General features: G+C 41.7%; 1 protein-coding gene across 1 annotated transcript; it reads left to right on the plus strand.

The window, feature by feature from the left end:
* Positions 1-15,643: 15,643 nt before the first annotated feature.
* LOC147624642 (uncharacterized) lies at positions 15,644-18,810 on the plus strand. Its single transcript, XM_086819661.1, has one exon. The coding sequence runs from the start codon at positions 15,721-15,723 to the stop codon at positions 18,487-18,489; it is 2,769 nt and encodes a 922-aa protein (XP_086675787.1). The 5' UTR covers positions 15,644-15,720; the 3' UTR covers positions 18,490-18,810.
* Positions 18,811-20,316: the final 1,506 nt, after the last annotated feature.

The raw sequence follows: 20,316 nt of genomic DNA on the forward strand, positions 1-20,316 counted from the left end.
GACAGGCTTCATACATGATAGGAGCATTCTGGATAACATTTCCTCTTTCTGGGAGGCTACGGCTTTGGCTAGATTTTGGTAGGAGGATCTGGCAGTGCTCCTTCTCGACTTCGAGAAGGCATATGATCGGGTGGACTGGGCCTTCTTGGAAGGCACTATGGAGAGGATGGGCTTCCCCCCTCAGTGGATCCGTGGGGTCTCTGCACTCTACACTTTGGCTCATAGCCAGGTGCTAATACAGGGCGTGCGCGGAGAGAGGTTCCAGCTCTCGCGCTCGGTGCGGCAGGGGTGCCCCTTGGCGCCCTTTCTCTTTCTTTTTGTGGCGGAGGCCATGAGCACTTTTTTGACGGCACAAGATACAGGTTTGCGGGGCCTCCAGCTTCCCATCCGCACCTCGAAGGAGCTCCTAGACTCGGAGTTTGCAGATGACACTGCTGTCTATCTTCAGGGAGGTGAGGAGAACCTCCGCCGCTTCGCCTCAGCCACCATGGACAGGTTTTGCAGAGCTTCGGGTGCTTTGATCAACTGGCACAAGTCGTGTGGGTTGTGGGTCAGTTCTATGCCCCCCCGAGCCAGTTGATGGTTTTCAGTGGCTGCCCCCCGGCACTACAGTGCGTTATTTGGGATGCTATGTGGGCATTGACATATCTCCGGAGCAGCAGATAGCCCCCCTTCTTCTGAGCATTCGGAAGAAGCTTCTGTATTGGAGTACCGCTCGTTTATCTCTGGCTGGCCGAGTAGTTGTGGCCAACCAGGTTCTGCTTGCTACCATGTGGTACATCACTTCTTGCTGGGCCTTCTCGCGGGCGTGCATTGGCCAGGTGCAGAGGCTCATCAGGAACTTTCTTTGGTCCGGTGGCGAGACGGGCGGCCCGCCAGGGCCAAGGTGGCATGGGCTGTGATCACTCAGCTGAGGGAGAGAGGCGGCCTGGGCATTGTTGATCCTATTTGCGAAAGCCGAGCTTTGCTTGGCAAGTTGGTAGTTCGTGACCTCCTGCCAGGCGCTAAGCCGTGGAAGGAGTTTCTTGTTTCCAGGATGCTCAGCCGCACTCCCTCTTAGCGGCCCCTGGACCCCCAGCATCAGGTGGATCTTTACAGAGCAGCGATCCAGAGGCGTGGGCCTTGGCTTCGAGGAGCGCTTTGCAGCTAGCCTTCTGAGGGCATGGGCGCATCTGAGGCCATCACTCTTCCAGACTCCCCCGGGCGCCGATGAGGAGCGCCTGAGGCAGCCATTGATCTGGAACCCCTTGATTCGACTTCCCAGTGGCCATATGGTTGGATCGCGGTCTCACGTGTCATGGGGCCCGTTGAGCTCCGGCCCCCAGCCTAGTCCCTAGACGACTGGATATGTTTTCAGCAGCTACCTCTAGAGGCTTAGGAGAGGAGACTCAGTGGGATGAGGGGCAGAGAGTTGATGAGACAGGACATTGAGGCGGCCATCCCCCGGGAGTGGCGGACCCCAGTACAGGACCCTCCACCTCCACAGTGGATGGGTGTCTTTACTCGGCATGAGATCCTTCTAGCGGTCTGCGGCACAGCGTCGCCCCACTCTCTTTTGAGGTGGGAGAGGGTGGCCAGCTTCAGAGGACACGACTAGATTTGGATGGGCTCCAGGGTTGTATTCTTCAGAGGGTGCGGGTGGTCGGCTTTCATCAGAGACAGTGGCATGTAGACCCCTCACCGGCCTCGATAGGGGAGGACTGTTCTTGGCGATTATGGGCTTGGGACAGCAGGCCTCTTATTCGCCTTCATCAGTGGGATCCAGGTGAGTGGTTTTGGCGAGATCCCTACTCGGCCCCTACCAGCCCAGGCATCCCCTTTTTTCAGTACACAGCGAGGCTGGGGCGGCGGATTCAGAGGCATAGGATAGCGAGCACCCCGACGGCGGCCGAGCATTGGCGGCGAGACAGGGGCTCTCCCCTGCCTTTCTTAGGGACTTCTGGCAGCGCCTTTGGGCCAGCTTCCGGCCCCGGAAGGTGACGCTTTTTCTCTGGCTCACAGCGCATAGAGGACTGGCTGTGGGGGCTTGGCTAGCTTTTGGCGGCAGACACCCAGCGTCCTGCCCTCGGTGCGGCCATGCACAGGAGTCGCAGCGGCACTGCTTATGGGATTGCCCACACAGGCACAGCAGGTCTGGCAGCGCGCTCTCAGGATGGTTTTTGCAGGCTCACCAGGTGAGATGCTGGTGACATGGGGTGCGGTGGCTTGGGCCACGGACAGCGGCCCGGCCCTTGGATATGAGGACGTCCCTGGCAGTGCGACCATCCAGGTCTCTGACAGGGCGATGGCGGTGGTTCCGACACCAGACTTCTCTTCGGCAGCCCCTCAGGAGGGGGTCGGGCACAGATGGGAGATGATCAGCAGCATGACGGTGCGACTCCACCGGCGGAGGTCATACAAGCGACTCCACCGGCGGAGGTCATACAGGCGACTCCACCGGGCAGAGGTCATACAGGCCCTCTGGGTGGACATCATTCACACCTTGGTGGAGGGTGCCGCAAGGCTTTCCTCCGCACGTGGCAGCTTGGCCCTTTCCTCACCGCGAGGGGCGAGGATGTCACTTGGCACTATAGGCCTCCAGTTTGGCTTTTCTCACCTCCCACATGTACTACTAGGTAGCCCCCCCAGAGAGCGGCCAGCCACGGGGGTGGAGCTCAGGTGTTCACTGTGTTTTTATCCCTCCTTGCGAGGTGAGCTTTGTAGCCTTATGGCGTTTTCTCATTAACTAATAGAAGGATCGTTTTTCCGGAAAAAAAAATAGTGTTGCTACTACAATTACAAAAATCTCTATCCATAATTACAAAAAAGACCATTTGAAAAATGGTACTGTGACTTCGTGGGTCCCATTACCCCACTAGATCGCTAAGGAAATCGAAAAAACCCAAGCATGCTTTATCTTAGTCACCATTGACCACTTCACTAATAAGTGGGCTAAGACCATAAACTACATAAAAAGCCGACATGAGATCTACCACTAGGTTCCTTTATGGAAATGTGATTACTCGCTTTGGTTTTGGTTTCCCACACAAGAATTAGTGAGTAATTCTGGTACATATATTTTATAAACGAGGTGGTGGAGTTCTTGTTTAAATAATTTCTTATGGTGTGTATAGGAACTCGACACCTTACTAGCCACAAGTGAATGGTGAAGCAACACAAATAAGACATTGTTGTACACACTACCAAGATGGTAGAGGTATCTTGAAGAAATTGCGAGCATAACTTGTTGCACTTTACTTGTTGATTTGCCTATCAATAGCATAACTTTCCCTCAGGCTTGATGTAGTCATGGAACACTTGGTAGAGCAAGAGGCATAATCTCAAGGGAAACCCTCTCAGACAGGTTATTACCTTAAAGCAACTGCAAAAGAAAATATTAGGATTGATGGTTGAACACCTACATAGTGGGGTGCAAGCATTACTTTGATGACCAACTTAAGAATAAACCCATGAAGTTAAAAAACATGGTTAAACACTTTACAAAAGTAGCAGGGTTGTGCAAGCAATGCTTTGATGAATAACTTAATATAAAGTAAGAAAACAAGTATGAGGATATTTCCGACATATGTAACTATGCGGCTATATTTCTTACATAAGTACATGGAATTAGAAGATGATTGGAAATAGGGGCATTTTTCAAAAGAACTCGAATATATCTTTGGAAGCGAACTTAGTATTATGCAAAGTTATTTTTTTCAGCGTAATTAAACACGCTTAAGTTCTATTCTAGTGCATTTTCATGAAGTTATGGTGGTTTTCATTGGGCGAGTTTTCCTAATTCAATAGCCACTCTTCTCCATTTGAATTTCCCTCCATTCAAATCTCCAATCTCTCAAGGAAGCCTCTAAGCTTTCACTTGAATCTCCTCTTTCCTCACATACTATTTATGCATGAACAACAATGAAGAGAGATTTGGCTTTCTGGTGCCTTCAAGTGAAACCAAAAAAGTCATTTTTACCTTCATTGATTTTCTATACTCGATTATTTTGCTACCAAGAAGTGTTAATGCATCAACAAAGGCATCAAGAAGTGTTGCTACAGTGCTCAATGGAGGTATGGCATTAATTTTTATGTTATTTGAAACGTAAGTGTTTGAAATTAATGATAATGTTTTACTACATCGTATATTTTTGCAAAGAAAGGAGTTAGTTGCGATTTCAGGATTGTTTTGTGGTCTGCAGAACATCAAAGATAATTCTAAGAAGCGATGTATACATGTGGACCTGGACGATGAATATGCTCCTCTCTATAAGAGAACATAGGCTTCTGTTAAAACCCTAAGATCTCTCTAGATAATTGTTATGCATAAACATGCATAAATCAGGCATAAACTCATCCACCCAACCACCCCCGAGCCCAAGGGATGCACACATGAAATATAATGAAATACATCATACCTCTACCTTGATGTCCCATACCATCAAGAGGTATAACTCCAATCCAATAGCATGTAGCTATAGTGTGAAATGGTAGGTGAGTAGTTATGATCCTCTACACACAAGAGAGCATAACATAACCTAGCCTCAATCTAACATCAAGAGACCATAGCCTAAGCCTCAAGATAACATAGCCTTGGCCTCCAAGCCCCCAAGCCCCCAAGCCTCCCTTAAATGTGCCCCATGCCCCTATTATATAGCAGGGCCCTCAAGTGACTCTTGACTCTCCATTTCCCATGTGTGACCTTTGGATGCCTGACCCTAACCTTAACCCTTAAGGTTAGTCCTAACCCATGCTCCACTAGAGCTTGTTCCCATGCTCCCATGCTCACAACCCTAATGTGGGTTAGCCTCCTAGTATATGCACACATAATGTGCATATAACATACTTCCCCTCTCTCAAAACATTACACTCTTGCAATGAAAAGAAGAACTGCACTGAACAATATCAACCGACTCCCAAGTCGAATCCTCTATTTCCCTATCTTTCCACCTAATTTTAACCTCAGGGATTAGTCAACTAGAAAGTTTCCTTTCCCTGAATTCAAGTACCTTATCAGGTTCATGTGAAACATAGGATAATTCTTCAACTTCAACGAGTTCTTGAGGAGTAACTGTGTTATCCTCACCTCCAGTTTCCCTTTCAATCTATCGATATGAAAGACTGGATGAACTCTAACAATTGAAGGTAGTTTTAGTTCATACGCAACCGTGCCAATCCGTTGTATAACTCGAAATGGACCACAATATCTAGGAGATAAATTCGAGCATTTTCTCATTGACAAAGTCTGAGAATCTTTAGGAACATTAAAATAAACCAACGCTCCTGGTGGTTCAAAAGACCGAGATGAGCGTCCCCTATCAGCATAAAACCGTGCCCTATCATGAGCACTCCTGATAGAGTCCTGAGCTTTGGTCACTATTTCCTGCATATCACGCAAGAAATCCCTCGATGCATCAGGCTCGATGTCCTTAAGACCGACATCAATAGGTGCCCTGGGTTGATACCCATATATAAGCATGAACGGACTAGAACCAATAGCCGTATGTTTAAAGCTATTATAGGCAAATTCCATCATTGGAATATATTTTTCTCAATTTGATGCTTTTCTAAAGACATATGCACGAAGCATTTCCTCTACATTCTGATTCATATGCTCTGTTTGCCCATTCACTGCGGATGATCAGAGCAATTCATACTCAAAGTAATTTTCTCGTTTGTAAACCATTCGGAATAATGTAGGAAAACATGGCATTATAACAGCAGGAACCAGGGATTCATCAGCGCCCCGACATACCTACATTTGCACATGGAATAATCAACATCCCGAGCTACCCATATCAACATAGAGTCATCAGCGTCTCGATGAGTCACATGTGTCCATCCGTAAACCATCAGGTTGATGTTTTAAATCACCTAAAGTACAGAACTAGAGAAAGAAATGCCAACAAAGGAAAAATCCAAATTTCCTTAATCCGAACACAACAAGATAAACTCGTGAACTTCTAAAGAAAAAGATTTCAACAAGTGAAAATGCCGATGAGATTACACTCATCAATACATGTAGGCTATAGATAAAAGAAGTTTATCTAGAGAATGCCCACACTATAACTTCTAGTGAATTTAGAAAATGAGATTGTCTTTGAATGTTGAGGTCAACATGCTAAGTGATTTAAGCAAAGCAACAATCTTGAGCCCAAATTATCCCATAAGATAATATATGTGAGGGATCACTAGCGTCCCATACCACCATGATACTACCCATACATACCTTAACAATTTGAAACTCCCTAGTCTGCCATCTAGGAAATATGAATAAAATCCTGTATAAAAGGAATAAGATGGCCTTATCCTAGACTTTCACATACTAAAACCTGTCTCTATATACCTGAGACTACATCAAGGAATAACTCTTTCCGAGTACATCATTAGAAAAGAAATTAAATTATTGGCGCCTTTCTAATGATAACTACCCAATGAACATAATAAAGTTGGGGTAGAAAAATAACTCACCTAGATACATAAACAACTAGGTATCCGAGTTGGAATATGTACAAGAGTACAAGAAATATACTCCAAAATTATGTACAAAAAACGAAGGCAAATGCTACCTTTAAAGCAGATGAAATTACCCAAAAGATTAAAGGATCCTTATAAAACCATGGATAAAAGCATAGAAACTTCTCAAATCCATGAAAACCATAGTTGATCATAAAAATCAATGCATGATGCCATCTAATGGTCATTAATCATGCCAAAAGAAGCATTAAAATTGGTGACCAACTCATCAATCCGGAGTATATGAATGTAGTGTCGTTCAAAAAAAACTCCAAAGTAAGCAAGTGAAACACATGTGTGTAGCACTCAATAAAAAACCCCTAGACATAAGTGATCTAGGCAAAACTTGATGAGTCCATATAAAACTTGGAAAACATCCAATAAAATCCACCAAACAAACCGATCAATTGACCCATGATAGAATTTGTTAAAGGTGAAACACACTTTGAACGCGAATTATAGCCCCCATCAAAAGTATGGAACATGTCCAAAAAGAATGGCTAAACAGTGGTAAAAAATCATGAAAACATCATTTAGAATTAATCCAAACAAAAATATCTACTAATATGAGGTATAATCGTATTAATAATATGCAAATAACCCGCATCTATCTAATGCACGAGAAAACGTACTTCAACATTAAATAACCCTCAAAAATATTAAATTCTCGAGAAAAAGAATTATCATGATTTTTTTTCTTAATTTTATAGGGCCTCAAAATACGATAATTTTGAATTTCACCAAACCTATCTTATGGCATTCCAAACCTATATTTCTTTAGAACTTTTTTAGCAATTAAATTTGCCAAAATACCATTGATATTTTAAAAATACCAATTTTTAGGATTTCTAAAAATAATTTCTAAAATATTCCTAATTTCTCTTGAGAATCCCATCATTCACAAAATTTCCAATTCCACCTGACAATTCTCAAATCCAATGAAAATTTATAATTTTAATGGATTTTCTAATTTTTTGGGTCAAAAAATATATTTTTAAAGGAATTTGAATGGTCACGGGTGCCCGAATGGACACACCACATGCCAAACACCAATCCCACATTTTCTAGAAATTTAAAATAACCTTTGTCTAATTTTCCACTAATTTTTAGGAAATTTTTGAAATTTTTAATTTACCCCGAACGCATTTAGAATACGAACGATCAAAAAATTTTGGAATTCCAATGGTTTTCCCGAAATACGGAAAGCCAATAGTTTCGGGAAAATGAAAAGACAAAAAAAACCAGAATGTGAAAGGTCAAAAGTTTCCGGAATTCGAAAGGTTAAAAGATTTTCCAGAATTGGGAAAGCCAAAAGGTTTCGGGAAAGCGGAAAGCCAAAAGGTTTCCTGGAAGATAAAAAGCCAAAAGGCACTAAGAAAAAATTTCCAAAAAATTTCAGAGAATTTCCTTTTCTCAGATTTCAAATTTTCTCCCCTTTTTTAGGCTTTTTCTCCAAGATTTTTTGTGAATGGATCTCAAAAGGTTTTTTTATTGGAAAAAACTCATTTTTTTAATTTAAAAAAACCAATTTTAATAAAGCTTTATTCAAAGCTTATGTTTTTTTTTTTGGGAGGGACGTTTTTTTCTTTGGTGGACTGCCCCCAAAGAAATCATCTGGGCTGCCCCCAGAGAAATCATCTCTCCTCTCCATCTCCACTCCTTCTCTCCTCTCCATCTTCTCCACTCAATTCCCCCTCCTTCTCTCTCTGTTAACAGAGAGCTTAACATTACATTAACTTTTAATTAACCTTTTTAAGAGAGGTTTATACACGCGAGAGGAAAATTCGGAATTGAGAGACGAAGAGGATCCCACGCACATGGGAGAGTATTCCATGCATCAACATGCTGCCCTCTACTGAATTTCACTAGAAAATCGGCAGAAATTTGATCGCATACCCGCGGAAAAACCCGCAAAAATGTATAAAAATACATTTTTAACCATAAAAATGCTCTAAAAAATTCTAAAAAATTAGGAAAAAATTTCTAAAATTTTTAGAAATTTAGGGAATCCATTCTACCAAAAATATCCATAGTAAAATATGTGGTATTTTTGTAAAAAAAATTTATTAATGCTTATTTTAAACCATAAAAATAGAAAAAAATAGCATTAAACTCACGGAATTCCCCCGCAATGTCGATTCGTCCATTGAATAGTAGTAACACGTATTCCAATCACCATATCGATGATCCACGTGCAAATCATCAACACAATTAACAAAATAATATTTTTATCAGTAAATATTAAAATTTACTTCAAAAAAAAAGCCAAAAACTACAAAGAAAAATCAACAATAATTAACTAGAGATTGCTCTGATACCACTGTTAAAATCGTAAGATCTCTCTAGATAATTGTTATGCATAAACATGCATAAATCATGCATAAACTCCACCCAACCACCCCCGAGCCCAAGGGATGCACACATGAAATATAATGAAATACATCATACCTCTACCTTGATGTCCCATACCATCAAGAGGTATAACTCCAATCCAATAGCATGTAGCTATAGTGTGAAATGGTAGGTGAGTAGTTATGATCCTCTACACAAGAGAGCATAACATAACCTAGCCTCAATCTAACATCAAGAGACCATAGCCTAAGCCTCAAGATAACATAGCCTTGGCCTTCAAGCCCCCAAGCCTCCCTTAAATGTGCCCCATGCCCCTATTATATAGGAAGGCCCTCAAGTGACTCTTGACTCTCCATTTCCCATGTGTGACCCTTGGATGCCTGACCCTAACCTTAACCCTTAAGGTTAGTCCTAACCCATGCTCCACTAGAGCTTGTTCCCATGCTCCCATGCTCACAAGCCTAATGTGGGTTAGCCTCCTAGTATATGCACATATAATGTGTATATAACAGCTTCTAAGGTCAAACCTTACGTAATGCAACAAGACAAGGAATCAGGGAGAAAGCATGTTGATATATGGGTGGAAGGATCAATTTACCCACCTGATCCCTTGACCCAACAACCACCTAAACTTTCAGGCCTAACTTCTTTGATTAAATATGTTTGTGAGGGCAATGCTGGCTTGCTTGGTTACACAACAAGGCTTGCTAGTCAGGTGAAAAGCATTTGGATATCGTCACAAAGGATGCTAATGATGAAGGAAGATCATATCAAGTAGTTAAATGTTTGACTGTCAAGGAGAATGAATACAATGAGTTGGTAGAAGTTGTTGATGCTCAGCATTCACAGAACCATGAATTAGATAAAAAAGAAAAGGATCTAGAGGCCAAGAACAATAAATTAGAAGGGGTATTAGAGAAGACAGTCACCTCTAATTTAGATGCACGTGACCGAGTAAGAGAACAAAGACCACTTATTGCATTGTCAAAAAATAGTAGAAACTACAAACACCGTATACATACCAAGATTGGTAAGCTGAAGAACCTTAAACAAGACAGTGGAGCACTCGCAAAAGTCTTCTTCAAGATAGATGGTGAAGTCTACACTTTCTCATTCAAAGTTTAGAACAATTAGTGATGATTTCGTGCATGCACGATTCCAAGATGTGAAGAATGCATGTACTGCAACTGAAGCTCAAAGTATTTGTGATAAAATTGGTTTAAGTAGAGAATCCTATGCAATGATCTATAGATAAATGGATGCAAGTTTTAAGTCTGTGCTGCAAAACAAAAGGGTAACTCCATTGCCATGCCCTTATAGTGTCAGAAAAGCAAGGCAACAATTGAATAACAATGTCCTTGAACTCATTGGTGAGCCGAAACACATAGTTCACTCGCATATATTTAAGCATTGTGCTAAAGAAGTAACCTTTGATCTGAATCTGAACAACAATTTTGTCTTGGATGTGTGAAAATTGCAAGCTGCAATGGTGAAGTTCTATGATATGTCTGTTAAAGAATGTGGTGGCACACTGAAATTTACATTAAAACTTGATGAGAGTGAAATTGTAAAGAATCAAAAGATAGAAAGAGTAAGTTTACATTGATGAACAGGGGATTGGATCCTTCCATAAAGCTAGGGGATCTCAGTACTTCAGTGTTCAATCTGAAAATAAAATCTGGTGGCTCACAACATTTGAGGTTCCAAAAGAGGACCATGAGATCCTAAAGATGTTTTTCAATCTAAGAGAGATTCCTTCTATGGTTCAACGTAAAAAAGCAGGTGAAATTCTACATGTGGATGGTTTCGGAGACTACTCAGTGGAATGGCATCTTATAAGTGATCTAAAGACACTAAAGTGCATGTTTGGTGTCTCAAATGTTGCAAATGCAGACAAAGATGAGAAGAGGTCAGGTGCAAGTGGAAATGTGCCATGCAAACCGAGTATTGGTGGAGCCAAGGCTAGAAACTTTTTGTCACCACCAAGGAACCATGAAGGCCATTTATTAGTTCTTCAACCATGGAAGTATGAGGCATGGAGGAAGTTACACATGGTTGTCCCAGATTGTAGTAAATAATGGTGAGACTAGAATTGCAAAGACTAATGTATGGATTACCTTTGATAAGGTTGCTACACTTCTACAAAAAATGACATTCAACAAAGAAGATGCCAACAACTTTAAAGAAGCTATGACTATGTTTTACAAGTACATGGTGAGTACATGGTAGAAGCATGGATATCAAGTAGCATAACACACTATATGGTAAGATCCCCAATTTTGTATGTTCTTATGTTGTTTAGCGGTTCTTATTGAAAATAACCAATGTGCATATTCTATTGTCACTTTTATTCCATCACATTTTGGAGGCTCATGACCCCTACTTTGCAAATCAGGGAAGCTTAGCTATCTAGTCAACCAAAGTCATGGAGCACTCACATTGGCAAGCTCGTTGTGGGTTTCAAAAGGCTACTTTGCATGGTGGTGGAATCCATGAAGTCAATGCATTAAGACAATTACTCATGTGTTGTTATAGGAGGATTGCAGTTATGATAGAGGAGAAAGAAGCCAAAGCCAATAGAACACATTGAATTCATGGGGCTTAATGCTTTGGATATTGAAAATTATAAATCAATGAATTGAATAAAATTTTGATTCGTTTCAATTTATGCTTCTCTATCTATATTCATCACCTCCTAAGGATACTTTCAAACTTTTAGACATGCAATTTTTACATCCAACTAATACACGTTCCAACTTTTATGTGAAGCCAATGTAACCAGAATTCGAATGGTCATCATACATGATGTAGGTACAAAAGTCTGATCATAGTCAATGCCTTCCCTCTAGGCATAGCCCTTGGCGACTAAATGGAGCCTTATATCAATTAACCGAGCGGTCAAGCTTCCATTTTTTCAGCTAAAACACCCACTTGGTGCCTATAGCACATTTGTTAGTAGGCAGATCACATAACTCCCATGTATTATTTCTGGTAATGGAATCCAATTATGAACACATGGTTGAAACCCAATTGTCATCCTCCAAAGCATCAAAGTGAGAAATCAGTCCCAGGATAATGGCCTAGTCTTTTCCACATGTCTTGGTCTTGGACTTGAGTCCATGACTTTGGCAAGTACATTTTGGTTCTTCCTTATGGTACAAGACCCTTGGCCAAGTCTCTTTCAAATGTTAAACCTTGGCCAAGGACTTTGGACAAGTGGGAAGAACTAATGTATGATAAGATGTGGAAAAACAAATTGTCCTTAGTCTTTCTCTTAAGTGTGATACTTGATTAAAATAAATTCTTTATCCTTAATTGAAATAGTATTTAATAATATATAACTCTAACATAGGTCAAAGACAAGTGGTGAACAAGATTCTAAAAACCAGCAAGTCATCGAAGTAAGGTGTATAGCCTTTCATGCACTAAATTTTAGATTGACCGCATGGGGACCAATCAAGATCATAATGCTATAGGGGCAGGTTGGGATGTTCATATGGAGAATGCAATAGAACCAAGTATGATTGTTAAAGCTTATAGAATATTTCATGCCACAATGAAGTGTTTTAAAGGAAAGGAAGCAAAGTTAAAAGAAAAGGAACTAAAGACAAATACATAAAGAGGCAGTTGGAGAGAATACAACTACAAGTCTTGAAATAAGTAGAGTCCTAGGAGTGATAACACCCTTTGTGTAAATACACATGACGACAAAGAAGAAAGGTAGTCATGATGGTCTAATCCAATATGAGAAGTATTATCCACGTTGTAAAACTTTGTTAAGAACCCTAGGCCTCCATGTACTTGTACAGATTTAATGCCCTTTGATGCTACAACAAATAATCCACTAACTTACATTGATGTGAAAGATGCTTGACCAATACAAATATTACATATTGTCAAGTGAACACTCTTTTGAGGTAGCTAAGATTCTAATGCAATAAGAACAAAGTGATGAGATCAAGTAAAGCCAGAAGTATCATGAGACACAATCTTTAAGAATTTTATTGAGATGCCCACCAAAAGAGCGTGTGGAGATTTCAAAGATGGCTACTAATGAGGAGACTCAATACTCTCTCAAAAATGCTCCTTACATTGATCAATTAAAACAAGTGATAGACACCTTACAGAGACATACGACTTTAGATTGTTTTTGCAAGGCTCAAATAATGAGGAGAAATGTAGCCATGATCTTAATGATAATATTTTTCAACATTAGTTTTTAATAAAGAAGAAGGATGACTAAAAAGTGTATTCTATATGGAAGACAATACTCAACTTCACCCACGTGGCAATCATCAATTGGATTGGAGTTTTTGAAGTTTAGTCCCACCACTTTTACAATGTCATTGGGTCAAGATGTTACAATTTTTTTATTCATTATGAAGAGACACTTATCATTTTTTAATGTTAGGAAATTTAAGGACTTAGAAATTGAAGCAAATTTAATAAATTATAAACTCATTTATTGGCTTCATTTGAAGCTTATCTTTGTGAGATAATGGTGGTATAGTTAGGGAAACGAATATGGAAAAAAGTATATTTGCAACCTTCTACCAAAGAGAATAGGCGTATGGGAAAGGGAGTTTATAGGTAGCCATATCTCAATGCAAAAGTTATGACTAGAATGATATCTAGTACCAATGAGAATATGCCATTTAAAAGTAAAAAAGAGCATTCATAGCTTGTGAGTGAAGTATTTACAATCAAGGTGAAATGTCAAAGATAATAATTAGTGTAGAAATCCATAAAGATAATAATTGGTGTAGAAATCCATAAAGATTAAAGATCAACCTAATCCTACCTTGCCCTACCCTAGTCCACCCACGTCACAACCAACTATCCTTCTTAACTCTATAACAATTTCTTTTTTGTGAGGAATTGTTTATTGTTTATTAGTAGTAGACTCTATAGCATTGTTTATTAGTAGACTCTATGGCATTGTTTATTAGTAGACTCTATAGCATTGCTTCATATTATTTTCTTGTCATGAAAGACAATTTAAGCTTGTTTTTTTGCAAGGATTGTTTATTACTAGACTCTATAGCATTGCTTCATATTATTTTCTTGTCATGAGAAAGACAATTTGCATTTCTTTTACATATGTAAATAAAAGACCTTAGCACCAGAAAATCTTGTGTTGCTAGCATGTTGGGGTGGAGGGGGGATGTGGAAACTTTGTTTAACATGTATGTTCAGGGATTTTCAAAAGTCATCTTCTTTTTCAAATTGTTAAAGCACCCCTTGATAACGAATTTGAAGCAAATAAAGAAAACATAAATGGGGGTTTTTCATTCAAAAAGTGGGAAAGTTTGTACATAACAAATATAAACCCAAACCCTTTCTAATAAAAACACCCCCACCAGAAAAAAACAAAAACAAAAAAAAATGCCAAACCACTACCACCACATTGCATGTGCTCTACCCAATAATAGACCATAAGATGTGAGAAGACCATCTTGCAAAAAAAGGAAATGAGGCATTCTCATTGTGTCTCTTGATTTGCGATGATCATACTATGCTTTGTAGTAACATAACGGCTTGAGTTGTGACAAGGTATTTATACACACACACACACACACACACACACACACACACACATGCTCTCCCAAAAAAAAGAAGATATGAGAAGACCATTCATAAGGGGGAATTTAGACTTAGTTAAAAGATAAAGTTTGGATTGTGGTTACTTTTGTTGTTTATATTTGCAAATATTGACCTATATAGCATATTTAACAGTTTTGTACAATGTATGCATTTATTGTTTTTGCCCAAGGCTCCAATGTCAAAAAGAACCATCCTTTAGTGTAATCTTCATGGCTCAAATTGGAAAAAACCGTTATAATTTTGGCGTAGCCTTGAATTTAAAGATTCAAAATTTTAAAAATTTAGCAATAAAAACCGGTTACCCTATGCATTTTTTTCAATATAAACCGGTTACCGTATGCATTTTTTTCAATTGAATTTAAAGATTCAATTGAATTTAAAGATTCAAAAATTTCAATATAAACCGGTTAACGTATGCATTTTTTTCAATTGAATTTAAAGATTCAAAATTTTAAAATTTTAGCAGTGAAACCGGTTACCCTATACATTTTTTTCAATATAAACCGGTTGAGCTTGAAGGTGATCCTTTTTTTCACTGGTTAGAAAAAAAGTTTATTTCTGACTCTAAGTAAGCTCCACGATACTCTTGTATTTCATTCATAAATTGGACTTTGATATAAAAATGACATTGTATGTGCCATCCTATTTCTTGAAGCCAATAGAAAGGGTTGGTGAGATGTAGATATCGTCATGCTTTGGCTTTTCTATTGAAAGTGACGAAAATGTATCTCATCCAAGGCTAGTAAAAGTGCTTGGGGACAGTTGCATAGTGCTTAGATAATGCATACGTCACCATGACTATGAACAAATGTAAATAAAAGATAGCAGTATCATAAGACCTTAAATTATTGCTAACAAGCGGGTGGAGGGGGATTTTCTTAATGAATTGAATTGTTTTTTTAATAAGAATATCTTCCCTGAGAATTTGTGGAATTTTGAGCTGAAATATAACTAAAATGCAAGTTTTCTCTATATGGAGCCCTCACTAGTTCTTTTTCTCCTTCCTCTGAACTATTATAATCAAACATAAATTTAAGGGTCGAAACTACTTTTTGGAGTATCAATTTAGAATAACTAAATAAATTATTGAAGAGTTTTTAAACTTGTAATTCAACATAGCATTTAATTATTACTTAACCATATTTTCGAACTTCAATTAATAAATGTTTATTTAAGCCTTGTTTTACGTATAGATAGTGAGTACACAGTGAAGGCCGGCAGTCGTCTCTGTCGCGCGCTAAGCTTGCCTTTGCCGTGCGCCTTCTGCTTATGTCCGGACATGTGCTGCAGCAACGCCTAGAAAGTATGCAAAAAATGCCTCCTCTGTTGGGACTCAAGTTCCTGAAAAGCAAGTCGAAGGAGTCGAAAGACAAGGTCTCTGTATCAAATGAGCAGCAGCAGCAGGAAACAGAAGAGAAGAAAGCAAAGAAATCTGACGATGGCGGACACAGAAGGGCAGACAAGATGAGCTCAGAGAGAGGGCACAAGGAGGACATCAAAACCATTGCAAAAGCTGGGGCAAAAACAACACATTTTCCCTGCATAGATACCCATGCTGTCTCGTACAGCAATGTAGAAACCCTAAAAGAGGCGACCTCATCCCGCAGTGACCCCAGTAACAAACACAAGATCAGAACTCAAGCTCATGGCTATGGAGTTGCAGGTAAGAAAAAGAGCTCATCTTCTGGTAGTAATGGTAAGAAAAAAGTTTTCCCCTTTGATCAGGCCCCTGTCACCCGCAAGAATTTCTCCACCGTAAAAAATGTACGGCCAGATGAGACCTTCACCAACCATGAAAGCCTCCCAGCCATGAATAAATCTTACAGACACTTTGTCAGAGTGTACCCTGAGTACCTTGATACCCTCGCTGTTGATGAAATTAGGGCAGAGGAGTATGCCTTCCTTAATGAGAGCGGCCATGTCTGCCTTGACTACAGTGGCTATGGCCTCTTCTCTCAATGGCAGCAGGCATGGCAAAAGGTCTCTGCTTCTTTTGGGCTCTCTTACATCTCAGCAAATCTGCCCACCCATGCCCTCTATGGAGGAGCAGAGGAAGGCACCGTGGAGTTCGACATCAAGAGAAGAGTCTCTGAGTTTCTCAACGTCCAGGACAGTGAATATGCCATGGTTTTCACGGCAAGCCGTGGCTCTGCCTTCAAGCTCTTGGCAGAATCCTACCCTTTCCACCTCAAGAAGAGACTTCTTAGTGTGTATGACTATGAGAGTGATGCAGTGAACTGGATGGAGGAAGCTGCTAAGAAGAAAGGTGCTGAGATCATCAGTGCTAGCTTCAGATGGCCTTCTCAACGCTTGTGGGCGACGGATCTTAAGAAGAAAATACTTGAGAAGAAGAAGAAGAAGGAGGTTGGGAAGGGTTTGTTTGTTTTCCCTGTTCAATCCAGAGTGACTGGTGCAAAATACTCATACCAATGGATGTCTCAAGCCCAGGAAAATGACTGGGACACCCTTCTGGATGCCTCTGCATTGGGACCTAAAGTCATGGGCTCCCTTGGGCTTTCTGTCTTCCGGCCGGATTTCATCGTAAGCTCTTTCTTCAAGGTTTATGGCTCAGACCCTACTGGCTTTGGGTTTCTGCTCATAAAGCGTTCTGCAATACAGAGATTGCATAGTTCATCAGCTGCCAGAGGAGTTGGGATGGTGAAATTGGTCCCTGCGCCATTGCTTTCAGAGGGACAATCTGAAAGAGGTGATGAGGTGAACCAGAAGACCACTGGTGAAATTGAAGAGGAGGATGAGACCCCTAACAAAGGTTTCTCAAGGCAGGCAGAAGGGAGACAGGTAGGGTATATAACATCATTTTCGGGTCCTATACTGCACTCTTATAATCCTGCAGCTGCTTTGAGGCCAGATAAGGAAAGCGAATTTCAACCGGCTCACTATCATGGAACAGGGACATCTAATCCAGTCTCTAGTGAGCTAGGAAGAGTATGGGAAGAAAGCTCCTCAAGTGAAATTTATGCACGTGGTGCTTCACCCTTGAAGCTTGAGCAAAAGCCTCTGGATCGAATCAATGAGAATTGCCCTTCTGATGATTCTGACCTGGATGAAGTTTATCCACATGATGAGGATGAAGGGGAGGGGTCTGATCCAGAGTCAGCATATGACCATCATTGGAGAGATGATGGATTTCAAGAGGACCAGAGTAACCCTACAGAAAGCAGGGCTTCCACAGGTTCTTATAGTCCAGGAAGAAATGAAGCTGACTTGTTTAGGATATCCCAGCAAGACAGACTTTACGGGCAGCAACACCTCTCTAACTCTGCTAATGTAATGGATGATCAGGGAGACTCTTCTTTTGTTTACAGTGAAGATGCATCAGCCTTCCCTTATGAAGATAATGATCATGAAGATGGCAGCTTTCCTTTTGAGGAAGATGATGATGAGGATGCATCAGTCATAACAAGGAAGGAACCTGAGATCATATGCAGAGGTCTGGACCATGCAGACACACTAGGGTTAAGCAGGACAAATACTAGACTCAGGTGCCTCATCAACTGGCTTGTTGGATCCATGTTGAAACTCCATCATCCAGGCTCCCCAGACCCCTATCGTTTGATACAGATATATGGACCCAAGGTCGATTATGATAGGGGCGCTTCAGTGGCCTTCAATGTGTTTGATTGGAGGGGAAACCTACTCCAACCCTTACTTGTGCAAAGGCTGGCAGACAGAAGCAACATCTCATTAGGAGTTACCACTCTGAATCACATCCAGCTCCCTAAAAATACTGTAGATTGGCCAGGTTTTTCGGAGCAACCCAACAAAAGCAGCATCATTGGGGTGCCCACAGTTGAGGGGCAGCTAGCAAGTGGTGGGCGGAAGTCTCCAAGCATTGAAGTGATCACAGTATCTCTGGGTTTCCTCTCAAACTTTGAGGATGTTTACAGGTTCTGGGCTTTTCTGGCCAACTTTTTAGATGCGGATTTCGTGTCAAAGGAGGTGTGGCGATATCGGTCTTTGAATCAAGAGACAATAGTACTGGGAATGCAGGAGCCTGCAAGATTCCCTCTGCATTGAAGGTGGTCATATGGTTTGGCATTGTGAATGTGTACTGTGCTTTTGCTTTGCATGCGAGCTCTAGTTTTGTTGGGAAAGGTCAATAAGATGGTCTCAACATCTAGATGTGTAGTTATTGCCTTATCATTGCCTATTTGGTCTCCCACATCCCCAAAGGTGTGCACACTCATCAGTTTTCTCATTACTGCTTATCAGCAACTAAGCTGATAGAAAATATATATTTTTTTGTAATAAAAGTATGTATACTTTTTGTAAATCCCAAGAAAAGAGTAAGCCCAAAGATCTTACACCCTTTAATTTGTACGAACAATTGTATGTTTATCTTCAGGCTTCATCTGAACTGATGGTTCTATCATCTTTCCCTTGCTTTGAACTTATGCGCAGAGTCTGTACAGACACTGCTTCTGCCCATGAAAAGGGGAGATCTCACTCACCCACATGGGCGGGGGATCTCCTCTGTCCAACCCCCGCCTCTTCCATTGGTGGGGGATCTGTCTGTAAAGACTTTGAACCTGTTTCATGACTTATAAGACTCTATCAAACAAAAGTAAACAAGGTGACTATCTATCCCAATGTATTCAAGGCACGAATAAAAACATTGGTTTGTAGAATGGCCAAAGCATGATTTGGTACCTTTTAAAAAGGGTCAAATTACTGTGCTCCATCGTGGTAACGAGTTGTGGAGCTGAGGAGCCCCTGCACATGCTGGTCGCACCCCCCCCCCCTCCCCCCTCCCCACCCCCCGGTGCGTACCTGCGCCGGCACCAGCCTCCCCCCTGCGCCTCTCTGCCCTCAGCCTGACCTTCACGCCCCCGCCTCTGTCCGCCCCTTCTGTGCAGCCACCATGCTTCCTTCATCAGCCGCCCTCGGTGCCAGCTCTCAGCCCTCGCCCGCCTGTTGCCCCTGGTTTTTGTGTCCCCAGCCTCCTTCCTCCTTAGCCCCCCTGTGCTCCTTTATTGCCGCTTCTTCCCGTATCATTATCGCCTCCCTCGTCCCCTTGTGATCCTTCCTTTTCGCCTTGCCTCCTCTTTGAGCCTCCACCCCGCCTCCTCCCCCTCCAGCTTTTCATAACAGGTTTCTAGTTTTTGGACTGCATCATTTGGGCAAGTGTTGACATCCTTTGGTCCTCATTCCTTCAGAGGACTCCATAGTAACCAGTGCATCATCCCCGACCGAGGCCGCCGCCCCTCCCTCTTCTTCGAAGCAGACCTCCAGCTCCTAGCTTCAACAGTAGCCTCACTTGAGGGCGGTGGTGCGCAGCCAGCTCCACAACCTGCTCTAGGCCAGCCTCCTTGGCGAGCTGGGCAAAATCATTGACATCCATACCCTCGGGCACGACTCCTACCAGGTGGAGTTCAACACCCCAGCAGCTTTGGAACGCGGGCTCAGCTGGCGTTATGCACGACCCAGCGTTCTTCGCACGTTTGGCAGCACGGTCTTGATGCCGCCTCCGACCCTCTTGCCAGAGTATCGTGATTCGCAGTCACATCTCTTTGTCTGGCATCAGGAGTACCTTCTACTTGGGAGAACGATAGGGCGTCTTGGAATCCTGAGCGAGCTGCCTTGATGTTGGCACGGTTGGTTGGGACTCCTTCACTCCACATCAGCATTTCCTCTCCGGAGATAGTGCCACACGCCATCTCTCTTCGATGCCTGACGGGAAGATCCCCTTCTTCAATGGGTCAAATACTCCGGCCTCCCAAGCCAGTGCTTCATTTGTTGGCAGATAGGTCACCTCACTAGAGCTTGCCCTTGTCGCCATGCTAGGCAAGCTCCATGTCATGTGCAAGACATGCACTGGCTGAACTCAGAGCTATTAATGAGGAG

The sequence above is a fragment of the Cibotium barometz genome, chromosome 25 (assembly GCF_041138505.1).
Source record: "Cibotium barometz isolate CiBa-2024 chromosome 25, ASM4113850v1, whole genome shotgun sequence".
In the NCBI taxonomy this organism is placed as follows: domain Eukaryota; kingdom Viridiplantae; phylum Streptophyta; class Polypodiopsida; order Cyatheales; family Cibotiaceae; genus Cibotium; species Cibotium barometz.

Excerpts from the sequence above, each read along its gene's own strand:
- LOC147624642 (XM_086819661.1), top strand. The coding sequence starts at position 15,721 with ATGTCCGGACATGTGCTGCAGCAACGCCTAGAAAGTATGCAAAAAATG.